We start from the raw sequence: 18,332 nt of genomic DNA, 5'->3' as shown, positions 1-18,332 counted from the left end.
ATTGCATAGTATGATAAATAAGTTATTTAATATTAAATTTTAATGTGTAGTGCATTCAACATTTTGTGGGATGCTAAATTAAAATGTAGGGTGGTTTGGGTAGTTCGAGCATTGAAAAATAAATATTATTAGATTGACAGACCATTAAATAACATAAATGCAAGAGTAATTGAGACAGTTGAGCATAAAGAGGAGTATTACGTCAGATAATAAATACAAATTTAATTCCACCTTCACTCGCTTCTCTTTGTTTATTTATTTTTTCTCTCTATTTTATTTTCTACCTTCTGAAATATTAAATTTTCTGTTTTGGTAAGTTGGTATACCAATTGTCTCTATCCTTCTTATCCATGTTCTCCCAATTTAATTCTGTTTAACTCTTTCTAACTTCTTGCTTCCAAATCGAACAGCTGAAATTTCAACTTATTTGTAAGGGAAAGATCTAATATACAATTTATATGAATAATGCACGATAACGTACTTGATGTTTGAGGTTAGGATTGTAAACAAGCCGAGCCACACCGAATATCATCGTGCTCAAGTTTGACTTGTTTAATTTTTTTTCGAGCTCGCTAAAAATAGATTTGAGCCTGATATTGAACTTGAACTGCTTCGAGCTATTTCTATGTTGGTTCGATTATGTAAAAAAATTTGAATTATCGTGATAGAGTTTATGCATAAGAGAGTTGCCTAACATATCAATTTATATATAATGGTATATAGTGACCACTATTCAATAATCATGATTCTATAATGTTTTGTAAAAAAAATAAGGCTTTAATGTTAAAATGGTCCATGTGTTATAGCCATATAGCTAATTTAGTTCTCGTGTTTTCGATTTGGCTAATGTGGTCCTCGTGTTTATCTCTGTTAGCCAATTAAGGACATTTCATTGAATCTATGTTAAAAATTTCATAAGAAAAATTATAAGAGATATAATTACCATTTTTCTTTACAAAAAAATGCAAATCAATGAGAAACAACACATATAAGAGATAAAACTTTCAATCTGAAAAAAGATTAAGGTTGTGATATAGAAAAGAGAGGGGGTAACGTTAGGGAGAGGTTGGCAAGCTGAGAGGAGAATAATTTTTCTTTTAATTTTTTATTTTAATTCATATTTAAATATTTCAAATTAAATAAATATTTTTATAAATAAATATATAGTAGTTTATAATTTTTTTTACAGAAATTAGATGAAAATGTCCTTAATTGGCTAACAAAAATAAACAAAAGGACCAAATTGGCCAAATTGAAAACACAAGGACGAAATTGACCCAATGACTAGGACCATTCTAATATTTAAGCCAAAAAATAATATCAAGATATAGTATTTTTCATACATCAATACAATTTATGGCAATATCTTACCTCTAAAAGTTCTGAAGCATATTAATGCACTTGGACTAGCTAGTGAACAATTTGACAAATAGTTTTTTGTTTAACTTTTGTATTTATTTTAGCAGCAACTTTATTTCCATTGAACCCCAAAAGAAATAAGAAAACCCTATTAAGCTATCTTTTCTATAGAAAAATAAATAAATTTAGTTAATTAGTTGGACTTGGATACTAAAACGCATTATACCAGAAATACAATAAAACAATTATTATTATCTATACAAAACAATAGTGAATAATTGAAGACATGTTTATTTTATTATTATTTACTAAAATTTATTATTTCTCAAGCTTGAATATCGAGCTGAGCTCAAGCCTTCCTTGACCTATCTCATAAAAAAAATTTGAGCTACTCACGAGCTTTATTGGCCGAACACACCAATGATCAAGCTTGACTTGTCTCTTAATCGAGCCAAACTAGACTTGGCTTGATTATTTGACGAGCCAAACACGAGCCGAACTTGATGCAAGCTCGAACTGTTTCGAGCCGATTTACAACTCTATTTGAGGCGAGTTCGATACTTAATTAATTATAACTAGCACATTATGTAGCATAACCAATCTCTCTTTCAATATAATATTCCTTTCTATTACCACATAATATCGTTGTAAAAAAAAAAATATTCCTACCTCCAAAAGTTCCCTTAACTTTTGACCTTAAACTACTACTAGCACTATGGCTAGTGATTTTCTTCTCAACTTTAAGTGAGATGTCCTAAGTTTGATTAGCATGACTAGTGAGGTTGATACCAGATTGTTACAATTAGCTCATTATGTGGCCTAGCCCAAATCCCTCAGGCCTTAATGTAAATATCGTTCTATGAAAGGGAAAAAAAAAAAAACTCTTGATCTATAAACTAACTAAGGGTCTTTCGGGATTGCTTTTAGAAGATTAAAAGTGTTTTCTGACAATTAATAGCACTTTTAGCTACATTTGACAAAAGAAATTTAAAACGCTTCTAAGTCGTAGAATCATTTTCTAGAGAGCACCCGATACACACACACACACACACACACACACACACATATATATATATATATATATGTGTATGTGTGTGTGTGTGTATGTGCACACGTGTGCGCACGCTTCTTCAAGAAATACTTTCAATTGCTTTTTCATGAACCACTTAAATTTTTACAAAAGTTTCTGCATGTTTATAATAAACACTTTCAAACACTTGTAGGAAAAGTTAGCAAGTTAAAAATTTGGCTTATTTTTATGTTAGGGTTGTTTTAATATTTTTATAATTGCATTCATATTTGGTATTAGGGTTCAATATTATTTTCCTATTTGTTCCATGATGAGGTATTTTATAAATGCATATAACTATGTAGGAATGAAGTCTTGATAAGAAGTAGACTTTTCATAATGTAGTTGTTTTTGCAATATGAATACAAATCAGCGTTTGTACTTAACTTTTTTGTCATTTGATTTGTTAACACTTATGATCAGTAGAAGTGCTTCCTACATAAGCAGCTTAATGGTATAGGATTTGTTTGGAAGTATTTTTAACATGACTGAAAGGGCTTTTAGAGAAAATATTTTTGGATTCCAAAAGCTTAAAATGCGACTTGCCAAAAGCACTACTTATGTGCTTCTTGTAGGAAGCTTCAAGAGGTTTTTTTTTTTTTTTTTTTTTTTTTTTTTTTCAGAATTCATTTGCATTTTTATTAAAAATTGATTTAAAAAACATTTTCACCAAAGCGCTTTTAATCATTTTAAAAGTACTTTCAAACGAGATAACATATTACTCGTAATTTCTTTTGCATTGTGGTATATATATGGTTTACAAACCACTGATAAGATTTATTATATATTCATTGACGGTCGAACCAACAATATAATATATTAGTTGTTAAATTATCAATATGCTATTCAAATCAACAATATCAACACAAAATTTTCAAGGCAAAAGAATACCCTTTTGATCATGTATTCTGCTCGATCATGTTGCAGAACCACAACAATCCATCTAAATTTGATGCAGATCAGCAATTGGTTATGATCTTATGGATTCAAATATCTCGATTGAGAAAAAAAAAATGTGGGACACAAAAACATGAAGGAAAGGGGTTCGTAGACCATAAACATGAGGTAGAGAGCTTAATTAAAATTAATGTGGATTATTTGACATACGTAAGGATCATCAACGTATGGTCAAGTGCTATTGTAAAAGTCAAACAAAGCAAAGAATATGTCTTTTTTTTTTTTTGAAGACTTATTTGATTTCTCTTTTTCTTCCTAATTGTAAGGTCTTAACTACATTTAATCTTAATTTTAATTTCGTTCATCATTATATATTGTTATGAAAATTTAGGTAAATTATATAATATATTTTGATATAAAAAAGTCATTTATTATTTTTTTGATATATCCATTGGGTACATACATTTAGGTACATCACTTCAAAAGAATACATTTTAATACATACATTTAAGTGTATCAAGTCATTATAATATATTTTGGAACAGACATTTAGGTACATAAATTCATTTTAATATATTTTTGGTACACTAAGGCCATCTTCAACCGAAGAGTCCAGAGGGCCGAAAATAGCCTGAAAACCGTCTCCAACCGAGGGCTAGGCCAGAGGACTGTGGAATCTCAGAGGGCCCCACGAAATCAGAGAGGGCTAGAGGGCTGGAGGGCTGGTTGCAAGCAGTCAGCCAGCCAGCCCAGGGCTGGCCAGAAATACTCGGAATTCTGTATGTTATAACCGACAATAATTTTTAAAAATAATTTTGAAACCAACGGCTAACTGACGTCAGCTAGCCATTGCTAGCTGGCACTAGTTATCGTTGGATTCAAATTTTTTTTTTTTTTTAGGGTTTTTTGGGCCTTTTTTTTTATTTTTTTAAATTTCTATTTTTTTTTTCCTATAAATACCTAAACCATTCCTTACAAAATTTTCACCATTCCTACCATTTCTTTCAAAAATCTATCCTTCAATTTTTTTAATAATTTTGAAATGGCCTCTTCTGCAATGAAAGGTAGGGCTTGGACTCAAAAAGAAGATGAAGCTCTTTGCAAGGCTCATAGATGGGTGTCGGAAGATAGTGTGAGGGGGAATTGTCAAACAAATGACGGTGTTTGGACTCGTGTGTTCAAAAAATACTTAGAGTTCTATGAAGGCACCACTCCAGTGAATATTCGAAACCACGAGAGTTGTTCTTCAAGATGGAAGAAACATCTTCAGCCAAATTTGAACAAATGGCATCAAGCATTGTTAGCAGCAGCAAGTAGACATGAAAGCGGCGCTAATTACTACGACGAAGTAAGTGTTTTCACAATTTATTTTAAATATTTAATTATATTACATTTAATTTCATAAATTAATTTCCTTTAATTTTTTTCTAGGTACGCCAAGCGGAGGAATTGTATATGGAGAGCAGCTCGAAACCCTTTCAGTTTCACAGTCGTTGGGAAATTTGTAAAGGGTGGATGTTATTTGAAGATCCATCAAAGAGAGCTCCTACGCTGGTGTTCGAAACTGCATCCTCAGCTATAGATATAGATGAAGATGGATCTCCAACCATTCAACAAAAAAGGGTAGAAAATTTGTCTTCGGGTGAAGGTTCCATACTTAGGGCTATGGGACGAAACAAGGTGCGAAGGTTGAAGGAAAAGGGCAAGGCAAATAATAATTACGCCGCTCAACATGAAGTGGCGGCCTCATTGCGATTATTGGCTGAGCAAAATGCCCTTGAGGCCGAAGAAATGAAGCGTAGGCATGAAGAACGGGCAAAACAAAAACAAGAAGAGATGAATGATAAGAATATGGAAAAGAACACTTTGAATTACACTCCAATGAGTAAGGCCTATTTTGATAGGAAAAAAGAAAAAAAAATTATGAGTCGATGGCAGTTGTTTACCTCTGACTATACTCCTACGATGGCGGATGATGAAGATGATGTTGATTATGGATATTAAATTTAAGTTGTTTTAGTTTTTAAATTTAAGTTAATGTTGTTTTCGAATTTAATTTGTAGTTTTTAAATTTAATTTGTCGTTTTTAAATTTTAGTTGTAATTTTTAAATTTAAGTTGTTGTTTTTAAATTTAAGTTGTTATAGTTTTTAAATTTAAATAATAAATTATGTTTGGCCATTTGGCCCTTGGTTGGAGACGGTTTTTTGTGGTAGGAATAAAACGAGCCCTCTGGCCCTCTGGTCCTCGGTTGGAGACGGAGGCAAATGTGGCCTTGTACTGTTCATTAAAATATTAATATCTTGGAGAATCTTAGAGGGTCAGAGGGATAAAACGAGCCATCTGGCCAGCCATCGGTTGGAGATGGCCTAATGAATTCAAATATGCTTCTTATGTGTCACTATTTTCTTTATTGAAGGTTTTCTCATTTTAGCTATATTTATAAGGATATAACTGAAGGAAGTTAAATAAAAGTAATACATCAAAATGTGTATATTAATAAATTCAAATATTTAAAGAGATTAATATTATACAGATTAAATATTAAAACAAACACAGAATATGGATTTGAATTGAAGCACACATCAAATGACTAAAATCAATATTATCTAACACCAGATTTTAATAAAATTTCAATGTTTTCAAGGAAAAATTATATATAGAGTATACTTTTAATACTTAATTTTATATTGAGACAACATTTTTTAAACATTTGAAGGAGAGATAAAAATTAATACATATAAAAGATGACATCATTTGTTTTTTTTTTCCTTCTAAAATTTAAGTTACAAAAATACCCTCTTATTGCAGCAACGGTGGAACTCCAGGGATGATTATATCCTACTACTTTTCCTTTTCACAATGAGGCAATTAAAAGAAATTGTAAGCAAAAGCAAAATTATCCCAAGGAACACACATGAGGACTGCTTTGTGATTGGTGGTCCTCATGGTGATGCAGGGCTTACGCAAGATGATGGGGAGCCCGCGATTTTAGACCTGGTGGTGCAAATATTTATATATAATTATAGTAACCTTAGTGGTTTAGTTAGTAAGAGAAAAGCATGGAGATTTAATGACAAAACCAGTCGCAAATCTTATTTTCTACTGAATCATTGAATATTATTATTATTTCTCAATGTCATACATAATACTATTCAACTGCATTCAGTGTTATGGAGGGGAAGAAAGCTAAAAGTCTAATGACACAATATGGTGGTGGTAGAAGTATTTTTGCTTGAAATAGAAATTAGATTTTCATCATCGGCTCGGCAAGTGGTGCCACCGCACAAGGTCCCCAAATCGGAAGGGCCCTTGAATTTTCAATTTTGCATGCATATACGTATATATAGTAGTATGTGTAGAATATTATAAACTTGAGTCTTAATGCAAGTGGTATTATCGCTTCTTTACATCGGCTTAGGCAATGGGTTTGGAACTCGTCTCCATCATTTTTTAAAGTTTATTTTTATTAAATGCATAAGCTTCCACAAAACGATATAAAAATTTCACACAATAACATGAAAATTTGAACCATGACCCTCTAAATAGTTAAGGAAAAACAATACGACACCTTTCCAGCTGTTGATTTGGTAAATTTGCTCTGGTGCGGGACTGTCCATACAGAATTGTACGATTAACAATGTATTCCTTGAACCTAAAACACACAGTGCATAAGGGTAAGTATGAGGTAAGAATTTTATTGCAATGGTGCAACAAAATAGTTCCCAAAAATTGGTTATCTTACTACCATTTGTAATTTTCCCTGAAAAAAAAAATCTTAGTTTTCTCAGTTTTAGTTTGCTCAATATAAATTAAAGTAAACCAATCATAATTTAATATTTTAGGGCTCCCAAATATGCATTTGACACATAAAAAAGGCACTTGAGATACATATTTATTTAGAAATATCTTTAAAATGATTGAGAATATTTTTGATCAAAGTGTTTTGCGTTCCAATAGCACTTGAAGCACATTTTGAAAGATGTCTCTTACAAGAAACAACTTCAAGTGCATTTTCAAAATTCACTTGCATTTAGCTACAAAGTCAAACTCCAGCAACCAATTCCTGTACTTTTCTTAATTTTTATTTTGTCGCCGAACAATACAAAATAGTTGTACAAAGTACGAAGATCAACGTTTACCTCCTCAACTAAAGTATTCAAAAGTCGATCGTGGCAGTATGATCTTAAAACAATAAAGGCAACAAGCTGTGCCGCGCTTTTTGGCAACGATGCGGAGTATAAGAAAACACTGAAGTCCTCAAATGCACTAGGATTTTCATTCCATCTTGCCCACTTCATCTTTTAAGAAAATATATATGTCCTCAAAATTTCTATTTTTCATCAAAATAAGCAGAGTTAGAAAGACTTGGAAATAGACTCTAAAAAAAAAGACATGGAGCACTTCGAGCTACTAGAAGACTTGGCGCAAAACCGAGCACAATTGCATTCAAGGATTCATACAGCCAACCTCACTTAATGGGATAAGGCTTTGTTGTTTCTTTGTATCAAAAAAAGCAAGCCAACCTTTCAAAATAATTTGACCAAAAAAAAAAAAAAAGACCTTTCAAAATAAGATTGGAAGAACTTGTTTACAATGAAATAAATTAAAGAATTGATTTCTGTAGGACAGCAATAGCTTCAAAGGCAGGGCTAGGCAACTGCAGGAGGACAGAGTTTTGTATGGTAAGCATCAAATCATCAATGCAATTTAATTTTTGGGCCAAATATTGAAGCACTTGCTGCGATCTCAACGAATGAAATAGAAATGTAAACCTAAAATTAGAAGGAGCAGTGCAACTGTGTGGACAAGAACTTGAACACACATAACTAATATGTATGCGAAGCAACAACGAAATTAGATCACAATTCTTCTGAATTTTCTGATGCTTATCCGATGGCCGAACTTGCTGCAGAAAGTCGCACGAAGAAAAAAGCAATAGACAGAGAGAAATGCAAATAGTTCGTTGTAGCATTCCTTGTTGGACTCTTTTGTTTTCGGTGGAGAAGGTAGGAAAAAATAATGTAGCTTTTTTGTTCATAAACCCTAACAAGAGTCTCGTATATGCATACAAAAAAATAAAAAAAATAAAAAATAAAAAAACTTGGTGTTTTTGTGTGTGTGTGTGGGGGGTTAGGATCGAGGACCACTCATTTTTTAACATATTTTAGTAGTGCTTAGTTTGTAACGTATTTTAACAATCCAAAATGTTTATTTTTCAAGTTTTCCTTCAAAGATCATTTCTACCATAAATCACCTAAATCCAAAATTATATAACCGTTGAATTAAATGATAGTTGTTTTAAGTGTGTTTTTTTTTGGGAGATAGGTATTCGTTAATTTTCTTCACTACAATAAATGTTTTAATGGTTATGAATTTGTCTAATTTTGTGCGAAGATGATCTATCAATGATTAATTGAAATATAAATGGTTCGAATCCTTGAAAAGAGTTATAAATGAGAACCACAAGTAAGAGTTTCAAAATGGGCATCCCCCGATCCTAAAGGCTAGTTAGTGTCAAATATGACACTGATCATGCGTTTGAGCTCGCTCCAAAATATTTCTCATAATCCAAACTGTTCATTTTTTAGATTTTCATTCAAAGATCATTCTTACAAAAAAAATGACTCCCGGTAATGCCTTCTGTTACACTTTCTAATTCCGAGATTTGCTCACCCGAGCAATTGGGTTGTGCGCATGAACCGCGTAGATCCCGTATTAACAACGTATCCCCGCCATACTGATAGTATATAGATAATGATCCTCATTACAATGTCAATATGATGAAGATACGTCGTCAATACACTATCTACTCGGGTCATGCGCAAACTATGCACACAACCCAGGGTCACGGATAAGCATTTTCATTCTAATTTCTGTAAGGCACTGGCGGAACTCCGGGACTGGCGGAATACCGACGTCAGATTGAACTCGGGCATTTTAGCATTTAGAAAAACGAAGGCCACTTTCAAAACCCAAATAATTGTAAGAGACCCCCTTAACTAGTATGTTATCCCAAAATTATACCGAAGAATGGCATCAACATCTTTACAGAGCCAAGAGCCTTCTGCGTACTGCCGTCTGCCATTACACTGATGAATGGAGTCAGCATCTTTCGAAAATCCGGTATAGTTTCTCCAGTGAAGCTACCTGTGCAGGATTAAGCGTAAGGTGAGTGACCAAGCTAGCCCAGCGTACTGAAATAATCTGAAGAATCCTGGAGTAATTAATTAAGATATGTCTTTGGCCGTAAAGAAATGTAGCATACCCGTACAAATGTTCCGTTTGTAGCCATAGAATTTGGTGGCTTGAAAAAGAGCCTCATTGATGGAAACAAAACATGCTGGATTGACCATTCGCGCTGAGCCCATGCATTTTCTGCCTCTGCAACTAGTTCGTGCTCAATTTCATTTTCTGTCATGACGTCGTCATTTCCTGCAAACACCAAAAATCACTTCAAGGTACTTCAGAGAAATAACCGGTGATGTGCTGTATGTGGGGGAAAGGGCACAAGAAATGACATCCTTGTTCCCAGCAGCAATGACAGTGGAACATAAGCCCGGATCTCGCTCAAACACGATGTTTTCAAACTTATTCCAACTGAGTTGATTCATTCAGTTCCAATTCCCAGGCCAAACAAGTTTGGAATAGTCTTCTTTGATCGAGTTTTTCTCTTTTAGTAAATTAATAAAATTAATCCCAAAACTGAATACAATCAATCGAATACCTGGATATCCCTATGGAATTGAAGCATAAATAAAAGGAATAGGTTATGACGTTTTGGAAGATAAAAAGGCAACCATTGAGATGCCTGGAGATCTCCATCGATACACTGAATGCAGTTTTGCAAATTGACAACAAGGGTACCTCTATTGTTACTGTATTTCTCTATCTCCTAGAAATGTGTCATGATTGCTGACTTGAGAAGCAGTAAAAGACACCTCCCAATCCAAGCACAAAGCAAAGGTAAAATTCTAGAAAGTAAATCTTCAACCTATTCATGTCATTGTTTTTAATCACACTAACTCAAGATTCCCATCAGCCTCAATTATACATGATTTCTCCTTCTAATGATGTACACTGGTTCAGATTTAATGGAAGGTTAAAAATAGTCTCTTTTTCCACGCGAAAACTAACTTTTAAACATTTAAAATCACTTTATAGGACCGAACAGTACTTAACACATCACTATATTTGAACAGATCCAGCTGCGAACATACCAGTATTGCATGACGTACTTTCTTCAGGATTCCTAAAAGGCTTTCTCTTTTGGTAAAATTGTAAGCCATCACCAGATGGGTTGGGCAACATAGGAGGATGCATGGCATAGAAGTTTCCAAGTGCAGCTGAAATTACTTGAAGGCATTTTTTTTCCTCCTCCCAATCAACCTAGAACAACAAACAGAAAATTAAAGTTTACAAAACAAGATATTTCTTAATAAAGAGCTGCCCAATATCTAACTAGGTCCCAGCTTTCATCTACTCCCGCAACCTGATAAACCTCAAAAGTTTCTATTACGCTCCATCCAAATATTCCAAAAAACTGCCACCAAACAACCCCACTAACTTTAGGTTTCTTCCCCCTTCCTAAAGCCTCAAACTTGTTACTTAGAAGCTCAAAACAACCCTTTTGAATAACCCAACTGGCTTTAATTTCCAACGTACAAGGAATTGTACAATTAGCATTGAGCATCACCACAAAAACCAGTAAAATTATCATTTCTGCAAAATCATGATAAGGAAGAAAATACAAAAGAACTTACATCGTTGCCCAAACAAAGCACAAGTTCAGGGACACGATCCATGTCAGGTGTGTATTGATCAAGTATGACTGGAAGCCTAGACAAATTTCCATCATTATCTATATGAATGGAAAAATACTCCCCCAACATAGCAGCCTTTTGCTTGAGTAGTTCTGTATTCATCTGCAGAAGCATCATGCCTCACTATGTTATAGTGAAATCAAAACTCAGCTAATTAAGACTAATCGGCTTTAAAGTACTGGATGTTAGAAAAGATGTTCAACCCAGAATTAGGGACCGTGAAGTACGCTTGCAGGAGGAACTAAAATTGGACAGTTTTTATCATTGAACCGAAGGCAGAAGGTCACGTCCACATTCTCTTAAAATCTTGACATCAAGAGTTGCCTGTTTGTTCTAGTGATGGTTGGGGTGGATTCTTTTCTTTGTTTCTGTTTTTTGTATTATTTTCAACATTTAATGGATTTGTTTGCTTATTAATATTTTGGCCGTGAAATCATACGCAACCATAATGCAAGTCAGATCTGCTAGCAATTTTTGGATTATTAACTAAGGGTTTATTAAGAAATTTCTCTATGATTATGAGGGAAGGTTCCAATATTTCATCATAAGAGACATACATAATGATAAACCAAAAACTGAAGAAAGTGCATGCATTACCTCTGCAATCTTCTCGTTAAGTTCATGATTCACACTGCATTCTGGATCCTCCTCCTCTTTTAGTGCCAACACAATCAACTCCTTCAGTGGGGCTGGCTCACTTATTTGTATAGCATTAAAATGGGCAAACCGACGCAGAACTTGCTGATACATGAGCTCTTTGCTGTAATTTCATTGAGAAATAATTCATGTATTAGTAAACTTGTCTTCAGAAACAATTTATTCAATAGGAAACAAAAATTTATAGAAGACGGAAGTACAAAGTACAACAGGGGAAGGACAAGAAATCCATTAAAAACAAACCTACAACGAAACAAAACAAGGAAAGCTTGGACCAAATCAAACAAAAAGATGCAAGAACAGGCCGCCACACTCGTTACAAAGCTACAGACGAATCAAGATGAATCGCACCAAAAGAAACATCTCTTAAGTGTTTTAACAAAGACGGCCACAAGGAAGCAAGAAATCTATTCATAGAAGATCTATAAAGTAAACAACAATTGAAGGGTTGACTCCCTGCCATTTAAATTAGGTTTGTTTGGGACTGCTTCAGTACTCATAAGTGCTTTTGCTAGAAGTGCTTTTATTGGAGGCATGTTGCAATTTTTGTTAAAAATCCAAGTGCTTCCGAGGAAGCATCTGCCAGGAGCTTTTCCAGACAGCGGTTTTATGATCTGGCAGCAATTTTAACTTTTTTCTGCATTTTCTTCTGCTTGATGACGGATTCTTTGGTGGATTTGCTTTTTGGATTTTCCCCAGCTCTTCTAGTTTCTACCTTGTATGTTTTTTGGCTCTGGGTTTTTTGCGTCCGTTTTCTACTGTTCAAGATCAATTACAGCCCTTTCCTCAGACTTTTTCTTGTCTTTTCAAGTTCAGGACCTTTTTTCTAGTACCTTGCTCACTAAAGTTGAGTTCTACAATGGGAAACAATGATAAGTCTGCACTGACTTGAATTATTCACAGCACACAACTGCTCAGCATATTACTAGTGTAATGATAAATGGACGAAACTTTTCATCATGGTCTGTTGAGTTCATTGGGAGAGAAAACCAGGTTGGTTATTTGCTACTGTCAAGAAGCCAAACCAAACAGATAACCATTTTGCATGGTGGCATATGTGCAGGAATGGAATTTAATCAATATAATTCTAACAGAGATATATTGTTTTGAGTAAGCTATCCAAACAGTCTTAACACTCCACAAATTAGAACTCATTTTGTTATAATTTGATGTCATCAGAATCTAGTGACAAATGTCTAATCTTCTATCAGTCTTTACTTAAGCAACAACATCAATTCTGGGACTTTTACTATGTCATGCTTTGATTTTACCCTTGCCAATGTTCAGAAGGGAGGCTCCTGACGGTCACAACTGAAAATTTTCAGCAACTTGATGCTTTTAACATTTGAAGAGCAGAAACTATTGAATGTAGTCCGCATTACAAGATATTGCAAATTGCTATATATTTAAGCGACTGGATCATTACCTCAAGTTCACTACATTTGCAAGATAAAGATGGGTATCATGCTGAAGCAGTGCAAAAACATCATCTGCCATTCCAATGTATGTGCAGTGTCTCACAATGTCCAGTAGACCTACAATACCAAAAGGTATCAACTGGATCTAGCTAACATAAAGCAAGTCTCCGCCATTTAACAGACAAATAAACTTGGTCAAAAACTAACCAGAATGACAACTGCCATCAATTTCATCAATAAGCTCCTGAAGGCTGGTCAGATCAGCGGTTTCCTTTGGGTTTCGTCTTAGTCTAACAGAAGATCTGTAATTCAACATTTTCATACAAATTGAAGTGCTTACATTGAGACTTTGAAATTACATATTTAATGGAATGAATATCAAACAAAAGAGTTAAAAATATTTTAGATGATACAACAAACCAAGATTAACCTTACACTAAAGCACAGTGAGGTGCCCAGGAAAGGATAAAAAATACAACTGGATGAGAAAGAACAAGAAAAAGACAAGGATAATGAGGAATTATGTTACTATGGGGGATATGGACAAGATGATTTGGAAGAGGAAGTGACCACTTCATTTGTCTCAATTGTGAGGTTCTTTTGAAAAAGAAAAAAATTATAAGGATGAAAGTTTGAGTGGACCAATGACAGTTTTGGAGAATAACGAGGTTTCAGCACATAGTCCTGATACGAGGAAATGGAAACTAGACTCATCAGGGGTTTTTTCTTGTAAGACAATTTTTTATTTATTTTCTGTGTGATAAGCAGTCCCCTAATGTGTTCCAGCCTACTAAACTGATGACGGAAATCTAGTCCTCCTCCAACCCAGTAAATCAATGTGTTTCTTGCTTCTCTTTCTTGCAGAGTTTACAAGTATTAAAATTATTGTTCAAGGACGACATAAGGTCTCACCTAACAGCTGTCAAGCTAGCACTCCTTTCAAGATGGCCACGAGGATCTGGTTGCAAATACACATGCAACCTACCAGCAGGATTTGATGAATCCGTTCTAACCATTTTATTCACTGGAACCTTGTGTAATTTTGATGCTGCTAATAATACAACCATATAAAACACTTCAGAACTGAGAACAATACCAGAGTTGTAGTTAAGTGAATATGCCAACATTCGAAGCCTACATAAGGTATGAACACAATCTAAAGGAAGGAATTTAAACTTACCAGATGGTGAGGGGTTCTGATTTGAATCCTTTCTTGAAACCATTTGGCTGGATGAAGAAGGTTCGACTGCCTGTAATGTGAATTGGACAAAAGATGACAGGAAGATGCACAACTTAGATGGTAATATTCATTAGAATCAGGGCTCCAGAGATGGAGTCAAACTAAAAGGAAAGGAGATTCAGAAGATAAGTGCAGATTCCGTCTACCTGTTCCTGAAATGTTTGTGTCTCATTGGAGCTTCTCAACCTCCATTCAACCACTGACTGTATCTTCTCAATGATGATTTCCTGATTCAGAAGGCTTACCTGCATAACAAAAGAGTTTCATTTTCGATAAAAAAAAAGTAAATATTTGGTGTTTTAAAGGTTGACTGAATTTTCTAAATAATCTCACACAACCCTAACACTAGAAACACATACCTCTCTCTTTGTTGGGTGAACATTCACATCAACATGTTCAGGTGGTAACATAATTGACATGTATATGAAGGGTTTTGATGCTTTTGGCAATGTGGCAGCATAAACAACTTCTAGGGCTCTCTTCAGAGCGGTGCAATCAACCAATCTATCTGTGGTTTTAAGAAAAGAAAAACAAACAGTATAAGTCAAAAAAAAAGAAAAAACGAAAAAGAAAACATATCAACAATTAGGGACTCTACTAATATAAATATGAAATTAGAGAACTGTTACCTACGATTTACAATATTTCCAAAATTCAACTTAGTGTGCTAAAATACACACTAAATATGAAATAATAATCTTTAATACTATAATTTTCTTGTGTTGATATGGCATTCCATGGATAGTTCATACCATTTATATAAAGCACCATGGTTATCTTCTTGGCAACATAGTTTGAATCGGAGATAAAGCCATCCATCTGAAAAACGGAGCTAGAAGGATCTTTATCTGAAGCTTCTATTTTCATCAGACTGCGAGCAACAGACACCCCATACACCGATCGAATTGCATCAATCCTTGATGCTGTGGAAACAGAATTAACATCTGCTCTAGCAGCTCCATGCTGATAGTTATACCATACAAAAAGATTTTAATCGGGATTTTGAATTTCTAGCCATGAAAAAGATCGGTGAAGTAGAAAGATAAGTTCCTTATTGAGTGAAACAGCAACCTACCTTTCTGCAGGAGAAACTAACATTCATATGATGAATTGCAAACCGGCTTAGCAAATCTACAATCTTTGAATAATCATCAGCAGAATTTTGTAGTGTCTTCCTCCGGGCGGTCATGTTATAGAATAAGTTCTCAATCTGATAACAAGTACCACCACTTAATTCACCAGTAAAGATAATTTCATCCCATTAAACCAAAACATAGAAAGTAATTCATCACATTTGGCAGGCATTCAACGTCCAGCAAAATGGTCATTTGCCTTCTTTCCTTTAAACCATTTGGTTTTTTTTTTCAGTTTATTGGGCAAATTTTAAAGTTAAACTGCTCTAATTGTTAACAATTTAAGACTAAAGCAAACCAAGAGCAAAATTGTTGTTCACACCGTTATTTGAGTTCCTTTTACAGCAGCGCACGCCTTCGGTTCGTGCTCCATTACACCATCTTTATAAGATACCCTGAACCCACAAAATTATAATTATTTCAAAACTAAATCATAAATTACAAGTATAACACAATAATTATCACTAAGATTAAAATGAAAAGGCCATTTCTTTCTATGAACAAATCATATAATTTTCTGGGAATTTCATCAAACAGGTAATGGGCACGCACCTATAACCATGCAACTGGCCTTTGGTAATGGTGGTGACGGTGACGTGAGCTACGTACGTCATGCTGGCAAGTGCTTCTCCTCTGAACCCCATCGACTTTATCAACTGCAAGTCCTCAAACGCCGACAGTTTCGACGTCGTGTGCCGCTCACACAGAATCGGCAGGTCCTCATACTGCAATGAATCGTAAATTCGCAAATAAATTTAGAAATAATTCAAAATTTAATAAAATGGAAAAAAGATGAGTGAAGAAAGGACTGACGCGGATGCCGTGGCCGTCATCGGAGACTTGGATAAGTTTGAGGCCGCCGTCCTTGACGACGACGTTGATGGAGGAGGAGCGGGCATCGAGGCTGTTCTCGACGAGCTCTTTAACGGCGGAGACAGGGCGTTGGATGACCTCGCCGGCAGCGATTCGGTTCACCACAGACTCTTCTAGGCGGTGAATTTTGGGTGGCTCCGTCGCGACTTGCTCTTCTTCTTCTGCCTCAATTTCCATTTCCCTTGCACTGCACTCGTTTGGAAGCGCCAAATTTTCCCGACACCGCCAAAACGAAGAAGAAGCGAGTATAATTATATTTTACTTTTTATTATTATTTTTTATATATTTTTTTTTTGTTCAATTGTCGGGAGTTTGCTACTTAGTACTATGGTGTAACGATATATCTTTTCATTTGTACCTGATATCTTAGAATCGATTTTTGCCAAGTAAATTTGAACCATATTATTATTGCTAGATCAATGTGAAGTTTAACTCACTCCACACTCATTCAAAAATAATATAAAATTGTGTTACGAAAATATACATAAGTGTAATTACAATGAAAGAGGTAAATTTGAGATATAAAACTTATATTTACATTTCATAAGTTTTTGGTAATAAGGTTTAAAGCTCCTATAGCGTCTATTAATTAGCCATAAAATTTCATCTTAAAATAAACGTGATGTGACGAAGTTCATAAGTTTAAAACCATATGTAAAATTCACCAAAAGTATGTACTAATTCACCAAGAGCATAGTTGTTGCTTGCATCTACAATTCTAAGAGATCAAATGTGAATTTCTCATTTATAGGCCAGAATTATACAATTCGAAGCTCGCCTTCCGTAAATAAATAAATAAACAAGTAATTCTCTTTTTATAATTCTCAAAATTTTCCAAAATTTGACCATTTTTCATACAAGTATGATTTTTTTGCCACTTTTGTACTTTCGTTAATTTGTTTTGTCAGATGCTCCGTTTATTAATGAAATGACATGGCTTTAGTCGACTCTTTGTCACGTTATGAATTAATGATCGGGTGAACAAAAGTATAGGTTTTTACCTAAAACTTGTAACCTCGCACAAAAATTTCATTACATCTTACACTAAATGAGATTCTGTTAATGTACGTGTTAAATTATGAACATGGGTTGTGAGATTTTATTTCAAGGGCATTGGTTCAAGTAATAGTAAACCACTTTATTCTTTTTGCAAGTAAAATTGGATCGCTCAGTCATTGTCGAAGTCAATTTTTTGGGAGTGCGTCGAGCTGATCTACGCTAACAATGGGATAATTTTTTTAGTACGTATTACAATTCATGTATGTATGTGTTAAATTATGAATCGGGGACAGATTATATATTTTAGAATTATTATTTGTGAATGGGACAAGGTAATAATTAAAATGAAATTATACTTGTTTATACGTGCATGTTTTCATGTATACTGTAATGTTGTCAAAACACAACAAAATATGCATGAAATCAAAGGAACCTGTAGTGTGTGTGCAAATATCAGTCAAACATGCTAATGCCATGAACATATACATTTTAAACAAGCTTGTCATTCAACCATTTTTATTACTCGTCTGAAAATATACATCTTCCTCAAGAACACCAATGGATCCTGATGGTATGAATCCGGTTCCGGTAAGAAAATTTCATAAGCGTCATCTGCTAAATACGAATTTATTACTTCTTAATATATTTTTTTTCTTCTAAATTTATACGCCTGCATGCATGTCCATAACGAAAATAATTACTGGTTGATGTACTGCAGACAGTGGAGATCAAAGTCAATTGGCAAGGAGCAATAGGCACACTGGTGGTTCCCTACTCTGCAAGAATTATCGAAGTAAAACTACTGATTTCGCAAACGCTTACCTTCCCAGTCACCGCTGATGGGCCAGATCTCTCATGGCCAGGT

At 34.3% G+C, this 18,332-nt stretch overlaps 1 protein-coding gene across 2 annotated transcripts; it reads right to left on the bottom strand.

Moving 5' to 3' along the window:
* Nucleotides 1-8,884: 8,884 nt before the first annotated feature.
* On the bottom strand, nucleotides 8,885-16,697 carry LOC137745048 (DNA mismatch repair protein MLH1). 2 transcript variants are annotated; one of them, XM_068484904.1, is made up of 16 exons: nucleotides 16,409-16,697; nucleotides 16,148-16,320; nucleotides 15,918-15,990; nucleotides 15,538-15,672; nucleotides 15,215-15,425; nucleotides 14,822-14,970; nucleotides 14,609-14,707; nucleotides 14,403-14,472; nucleotides 14,135-14,273; nucleotides 13,430-13,524; nucleotides 13,231-13,339; nucleotides 11,745-11,907; nucleotides 11,088-11,249; nucleotides 10,545-10,713; nucleotides 9,593-9,759; nucleotides 8,885-9,474 (listed from the first exon to the last, which is right to left on the bottom strand). In XM_068484904.1, exons 1-16 carry the CDS (start codon nucleotides 16,643-16,645, stop codon nucleotides 9,430-9,432), a joined length of 2,196 nt encoding a protein of 731 aa, XP_068341005.1. In that variant the 5' UTR covers nucleotides 16,646-16,697; the 3' UTR covers nucleotides 8,885-9,429. The 2 variants fall into 2 exon arrangements, with proteins under 2 accessions (XP_068341005.1, XP_068341006.1); XM_068484905.1 differs by having other exon boundaries at nucleotides 14,135-14,270.
* Nucleotides 16,698-18,332: the final 1,635 nt, after the last annotated feature.

The sequence above is a fragment of the Pyrus communis genome, chromosome 9 (assembly GCF_963583255.1).
Source record: "Pyrus communis chromosome 9, drPyrComm1.1, whole genome shotgun sequence".
In the NCBI taxonomy this organism is placed as follows: Eukaryota; Viridiplantae; Streptophyta; class Magnoliopsida; order Rosales; family Rosaceae; genus Pyrus; species Pyrus communis.
The sequence above is the reverse complement of the archived record's forward strand: the minus strand, read 5'-3'. Positions and strand labels throughout refer to the sequence as shown.

Excerpts from the sequence above, each read along its gene's own strand:
- LOC137745048 (XM_068484904.1), bottom strand. The coding sequence starts at position 16,645 with ATGGAAATTGAGGCAGAAGAAGAAGAGCAAGTCGCGACGGAGCCACCC. Across the intron at positions 14,971-15,214 it reads CATGGTGCTTTATATAAATG|ATAGATTGGTTGATTGCACC; the intron begins GTATGAACTATC and ends TTAAAACCACAG. Across the intron at positions 9,760-10,544 it reads AAGTACGTCATGCAATACTG|GAAATGACGACGTCATGACA; the intron begins GTATGTTCGCAG and ends TGGTGTTTGCAG.